Here is a 6950-nt window from a genome sequence, read left to right on the forward strand (position 1 = left end):
CCGTCTTTGACACCATGCCACCTGCACTTTTACTCCGCCGACCCTCCTTCATCCCGCCACTGAACACTGTCTACAACCATGCCATCATCTCTAACACCCATAGACATTAAACGCCCTACACTATGCGCTGGTGGACCATCCCAACCACCATTCCATCCGCTTTCCCGCCCTTGGTTCAATCACATTTTCTACCCAGTCCTCGAACCTCCTTTATCCCATCCCTCAATCCTCCTTTATCCCACCACCACGCACAGTTTGCGATCACGCTGATATCTCATACACCCATAAACATCACATGCCCAAAACCGTGCTCCGACCGACCATCCCAATCGCCAGTTTGCCCGTTTTCTTATTCTTGGCCCATCTGCGGTTTCCCACTAATCCTCATTGCTCCTGTATCCCTCCACTTGACCCTTCTTCATACCACTCGTCAATCCTCATTCATCCCTCTGTATCCGACCTTCATCCAGCCCTTTATGAACCTCTTAGCTCTCATCCTACCCCCTCATCCTCCGACACCCCCAAATGCTTTCCAAGACAACTGCACTACCTAATCATACGACATCTTGCCGTGCTCAGACACAGCAGTGGGTGGTTCGCCACCCCGCCCACCCTCTGCTCTCTATGAACCATACCACGTCATCTTCGCAGCCCTTCTTTGGGGGTATGAGCGGTCTTCCAGTCATCCTCGTTCATACAGCCTACTACATTGTTGTCGACCATAATAAACTACAAAACTAAATCCTTGGCACCAGACTCAGATTCCCACCTGAAAGCCGGTCCCTCCATTTTCAGCTTCCATGCCTCCCACGGACTTTCGTTCCCTTCACTCGACGTTCTGACTCTCTCCACAATACACGTCTACGCCAGCCGAACTAACGTCTCCATAAAACTGTCCTCAGGGGCACCATACCTAACCTTGTTTCATGCACACTTCAGCATGTTATCTGTAAGTTTGAACCACATCTTATGCCAAATGCTCACCCCTCACTTCAGACTTCCTGGCCCACTACCAAACTCTCTGCACAGGCAACCTGTCTCCCCACATCAACAAAGTCAGTCCACATTCCTAACCATACTCTGGCCAATTCTTCCGCAGTGGAGCCACTTCAACCACTTCCAAATAAGAAATCCCAGACCACCCGTTAAAATTAAATAAACAAAATTCTCGACCGCTTCCCAAGATTCCATACCTACCTCAGCGACATTCAAAGAGCCCATTCTCACTTAGTCCGATGAAGTTAATTTTGGGGATGACGAAGCAGAAAGCTCATAGAGACACATGTCCCCTACCCTGAGTCTCGACCCCCGGGTTCCTAGACGCTCCAGCCTCTTTGTTATTCCATTTGGTCCCCTGTCATCCCAACACCATCGACCCTCTTCATCTCTCTCTTCGACCCCATCATCCAGCCCACCATACACTATCCTCATCAATCCTGAACCCTCTCGACAATCCAAATAAATCTACTTTTATACCGTTCTTATGGCGTGGTCTTTGTTAGTGAACTAGGAGATAAAGTACTCCAACTGGGCCCAGGCACTAAAGCACCAGAATCCAGTCCCACCTGTTTGGTAAAGAGGGGGAGTGGGGCTCATGATTGTGCTTTTCTTGAAGTGCCTCTTTGCCTACAGGGTAAAACCCACCGGTGAAGCGGGTAGAGCCACCCTCTGCATGGCACCACCTCTAATAACAAAGGTGTGGGTGCCCTCTGAGGAGAGAAGAAGCAAGCCCACTACTCCATCTCAAATGTGCTCTGTCATCTACTGAACTAAGCACCAAGACCAGTATTGTGAAGGTAGTATGTTAACCACTGGGCTAACAGAGCTGCACCTTATGCCCTCAGTCCATAACACACAGTTAATTAGGAGTCCTCCAACACTCTATGCCCCTTACATAACAGTGCACACACTGGGCACAGAGAGTGTAGTTTCTCAGCCTCATCATCCTGATGAGGTGCAGGTGAACAGACATGTAGCCTACTGACACAAGACTGAGAAGATGGTGTTATAACAAAATGAGAGGCTGGAGGCCACAGTCACTTCACCTGCAAGGAACTGTTTCACCAGGGGTGGCTCCTGGCTTTAAAACAGCAGAAGCCTGTGGTAATGACCAGTGTTAATGGCTGCCACAAACATTCTAAGTGTGGTGGCAGCGTGACCGGCCTCATGAGGCTCTATGAGGAAGGCCAACACCATGTCCAAGGAACACAACCTGGGTAAAGCCTTGTTGGACCTGCACACCTCCTCCCACTTGCATCAGCACTGATGACTGGTCCAGAATCAGCCTCAGTCCACAGAGATAAAAACCTTATTAAAAAAAGAATGTTTTAAGAAGGGATTTAAAAGCAGTGACGGACTTAGCAAACCTAATCTTAACAGGTTAGTTATTCCAGAGTGTTGGGGCCCAGACAACAAAAGCCCAATAACCCTTAGTCACCAGCCAGGCTCTGGGAAGGACCAGAGGGCCACTATCCACAGATCTAACTCCCAGGCTCACAGGGGATTTGCAGAAAGGACAGAGGGAAAGGATGGGCTGGAAATAGTGGCCCACTGAACTAAAATGGCTTTATCGCTTTACCCACCTAGGCTAGGAAGAGAAGAAGTGTGAGAGGTGGTGAGATCTGGTTCTGAGCATTCCATCATGAGGAGGGAATGGCACTGTGAGATGGCAGAGAGTGATAGAGGTGAACAGTGTAAAGCGTGTGATAAAGAGTTTTGAGTTATTGTACTAGACTCTAAATATAATATTGTGCTGTTACTGTCAGTTTACTTGCATACATATAGTATGTTTGCACATGTATTGCAACATTAAAAGAGCTATGTTGCTGCGCTGGAGTTTCACCAAGATGGTTAGCTAATGTCATCATGAAGAGCCAGGACCAGCAGAAGGGCCCACTGCAAAGATGAGCCTCCAGTACTGGAAGCAGTGGGTAAAAGGGAATATTAGGTCTGGATACAGAGAGCTCAAGGGAGTAAAAAGTGCACATAACATTTAGTGCTTTACTGTTCCCCTCTCACTCATTTGTACAGTAAAGTGGTGCATTGTGTTAGTGTGAATGTGTGTTCCAGTCTGTACCGGCAGGAGCACCACAAAGAGGCCATGTAGGAGCACAGCCAGATCCACAGGACGATGATGAGGACAGACAAATGGTCAATGAGCTGAACCAGCATGCCATCATGGTGAGTGAGAACATATATATATATATATATGTATATATATATATATATATATTTTTTTTTTTTTTTTTTTTTTTTTCAACTTTTCTTATCTTCCAGAGTTGAAACTGATTAAAATACATGTTTTGTTGAATGTTCTGCTGGTTTGATGTCACGCTTAAGCTGACTTAAGTCATTTAATGACAGTTCAATGTGATAAACCCAAATTTGACTTTTAAAATGTAGTATTTTTTTCTTATGTAAGAAAATATTGTATTTAGAATCATTATTATGATAAACCGCCATGGGTATCATAGTAGAATATTTTCTATATCACTCTACTGACAAAATCATACATCATAATTGTTTTGAGTTAATATCACAACAATGATGTGACTGTATGTTGGGGATGACTATTTGTGCTTTCAAGGGTAATTCACAAATCAGAAAATATAGAGAAATGATAATTGTTATTGTGGATAATCTAATATTGAGGATAGTTCAGGAAAAATAGATCTCTTTACCATAATGCACCCTTTAAGACCAGACAGGGTTCCCTCAGATCCTTAAAAAGTCTTAAAGTCAAATTAGATTTTCAGAACAGGTCATAAAATATCTTAAAAAGTGTTATTTTTATTTATGATAGGTCTTAAATTTTGAGGTGATGCCTAGTTGCATGAGAAATATCTCCTCACAGGATTCACGAACCCTACTGGACTAACTGTGGCTGTGTCATGCACAGGGAGAGTTTGGAAAGATGGCCCCAGTGGTGAGTGCAGACCTCCTGGACCCATGTGACCCCCTGGACTGGCTAGAGCCCCTGGAGAGGCTATATGTGAGGTATGAAGACACAATTGTACCTGTACACCATCTATCTCCCTCTTCAATACTGGTGAACACTGCAGGTGTTTGTTAATCAGTTAACCTGCTATATTTTTGTGTTTCCCCAGTAATGAGGGAGCAGCTGGTCACGATGGAGCTGCTGGACCCAAGGTGACTCCAGATGACATCATTGCTAACTGACCAGCACCAGACAGCTAGCTTGGTCATGGTGTGGAGTTTGCTCAGTTGCTTCCAAATGGAGGTTACAGTGAACTTTGTCTTTAGCTCCAACCTCTACTCCAAAACTGAGTTTGAGAGGAGTCAACTGTACCAACCAATAGCTAAATAAGCAACTAGCAAGATCACTTAGAAAGCAACATTCTAACACTTCAGTAGTTTCTGCTAAATACAGTGATGTTTGGCAGAGAATCTCCTGTAATTATCTAGCTGCAATTATCACACAAAATCAGTCATGATAAAAGTCCCCAGTCAGGCATGGAACCTTGTCTGTTAAATTTGGTGAAATGGACAGAAACACCATCATTAGCTGTTGTAAGAGCTGATGATCTCCAATACAGCCACCAGAATGTGCAAGTATTGTTTTGTTTCTATAAACAAGAAAATGAGATCCTGAAGGACACATATTTGGTAATATGTGAGCATTTTTATTCGATGAAGAATGAACACTACAGCTGGTGAAATAAAATGATTTTGCGGTTGCAATTAAGGGAGATCATGGAGAATCTGGCCCCTCTGGAGCCCCTGGTGCCCCCAGACCCACTGGTGCCCCCTGACCTGTCGGACCCACTGGAAAGAATGGTGACAATGGAGAGACTGTGCATCGCCTAAAACAGAAATAAACATACCCCTATTTATGCTGTGTGCTACTTTTGACTAGTTGTCAAATGACTTACCAGTTCATCTTTATTTAACTTTTCTCTTACTGTTGCAACCTGTGGTCCCATAGAGATCATCACCGTGTGCACATGCTGGTGTGACAGAGCTGACAGTGAGGTCTAAAGCGTTCCCACATAAGTTCAAAGAACTACTGGCAGGATACCATAAGAGAGGTAAGACAGCTGATGTTCTCAACAGATGTGAAGACATCATTCAAAACAATGCACAAGTCAGGGCCAATATAGCTAAAGATAAAGCGGTGGGTAAGCTCATACCATACAACAAGAGGGAGTAATTAGCTGGGCAGCCAGCTGGCATGATGTTGAAGTTGTATTGTAATGCAAAAAGGACTGTGCAATGTATAGGGGTGAATTATATGACCATTAGGGATGGGATGAGCCAATATATGCTATCAATACAGTAGTATAGTATTGTGATATTTTTTTCAGTATTGTCATTTTTCAGTATTGTTCCCACACATTCATTTATTGTTCATGCTCGGTCATTTTTCTTTTAAATTTTAGACTGACCATACAGTGAAACTGGAGGTGCACCAATGCCACTTTTTTCAAGTACAAGCTTGAGTTCCTCTGATAGAACAGTTTCTTAATTCTGTGTGAAATTGTAGGGGGGATATTTTTAACTCATTAAGATACTTAACCCCAAATCGCTCTGGTTAACATTATTAAGTTTTAATCAAACAAAATACCAACCTCCAGTTTTAGGTTCTAATTTAATTAATGTATAATCCTTTCATTATTATTAGATCACATTATGCTAGTACTCAGTTCTTGGTATCTGTGATATTTATCAATCGCTTTGTATGCTTTGTTTTGCTTTGTTTTGCTTTGTTTTGCTTTTTTTTTTTCTTTTAATCAAGATAGTCTTATTTTTTGCTAGTGCATGTACTCGGTGCACCTTTTTGTTAAATAATGTTCTTTGAAATTATGTTATTGTAGGTTTGTAATAAAGGTTTCATTAATAATCTGTTGTGTTGTTTTTTTAATCCTTTCTTTCTCATATCCCATCCTGTTTATTTGTGGTTCAGTGCTGCAAGTCAACATTGAGGTTCAAGGTTTGTTCATAAATGTGTTTGAACTTTATTATAAAAATCAACTGCAATTCTGTTATTGGTGCACACATAATAATTAATGGGGGGCAAAAAAAGTGTATTAATGCTTTGCAAAGCACTTAAAAAACAATAATTAACTCTACTCAACTCAACCGTAAACATCAGTTGCAACAGTCACTCAAATAATGTTTATATATGCTTTATAAACCATTTACAAAGTATTATAAACATCAGTTGCAACTTTAAAATAACCATCCAGATAATATTTATAGATGGTTTACAAACCAGTTATTAACCACTGACTAAGTATTAACTATCTTTCTAAATAATGTTTGTAGATGCTTTACAAAGTATTTATTAACTATATAAAAAGGTATTTTAATCATCAGTTGCAACTTTATAACAGCCATCCAAATACTGTTTACAGGCAGTTTATAAACCAATTATTAACCAGTAACAAACAGTTAAATAGCTATTAGCTAAAGCTTAATTAACTATCAATTTACTATTTATTAATTATTTTATTAAGGATGATTATTATGAAGTGTTTCCAAAAAAATTGTGGTGAAAATGGTGTGTGTGGCAGGCAGAGTTAAATATGAATAAAAACATACAGAAGAGCAACTTTTGTTAAATCCTATATTATTGAGGCCAATTAAAACACTTACTGTGAAAGCAAAATGTAATCATTTCTAAAGCCATCCAATCTGAAATATTTAAGGCAGTGCATACCTTTATTAGCCTAGTTAGCAGATATATATACAAATCAGCCTATGGATGCCTTCACCATCAAAGGTTTGGACACACCTTCACTGGAATGACAAAGTGTGTCCAAACTTTTGACTAGTACTGTATATCCATCATGGGACCCTCGCCATACATATCGTAGTGGTCCCTCGAGAGTACTCTGCATTGCTTCCTTTGACCTGGAACGTGCCATGTTTGTTGACAACTCTGACAATTCTGTTTCACTAATTTGCATGTTAAAGTCCCATCACAATAC

The 6950-nt window shown here is 41.3% G+C and overlaps 1 protein-coding gene across 1 annotated transcript; it reads left to right on the plus strand.

Annotated features, from left to right (window-relative positions):
• The first annotated feature begins 1968 nt into the window (after nt 1-1968).
• On the plus strand, nt 1969-5455 carry LOC121884784 (collagen alpha-1(II) chain-like). Its single transcript, XM_042393784.1, has 5 exons — nt 1969-3180; nt 3899-3996; nt 4107-4149; nt 4707-4797; nt 4946-5455. Exons 1-4 carry the CDS (start codon nt 3148-3150, stop codon nt 4770-4772), a joined length of 240 nt encoding a protein of 79 aa, XP_042249718.1. The 5' UTR covers nt 1969-3147; the 3' UTR covers nt 4773-4797; nt 4946-5455.
• Nucleotides 5456-6950: the final 1495 nt, after the last annotated feature.

This window comes from Thunnus maccoyii, chromosome 2 (assembly GCF_910596095.1).
Source record: "Thunnus maccoyii chromosome 2, fThuMac1.1, whole genome shotgun sequence".
NCBI lineage: Eukaryota > Metazoa > Chordata > Actinopteri > Scombriformes > Scombridae > Thunnus > Thunnus maccoyii.

Excerpts from the sequence above, each read along its gene's own strand:
- LOC121884784 (XM_042393784.1), top strand. The coding sequence starts at position 3,148 with ATGGTCAATGAGCTGAACCAGCATGCCATCATG. Across the intron at positions 3,181-3,898 it reads TGAACCAGCATGCCATCATG|GGAGAGTTTGGAAAGATGGC; the intron begins GTGAGTGAGAAC and ends TGTCATGCACAG. Across the intron at positions 3,997-4,106 it reads CTGGAGAGGCTATATGTGAG|TAATGAGGGAGCAGCTGGTC; the intron begins GTATGAAGACAC and ends GTGTTTCCCCAG.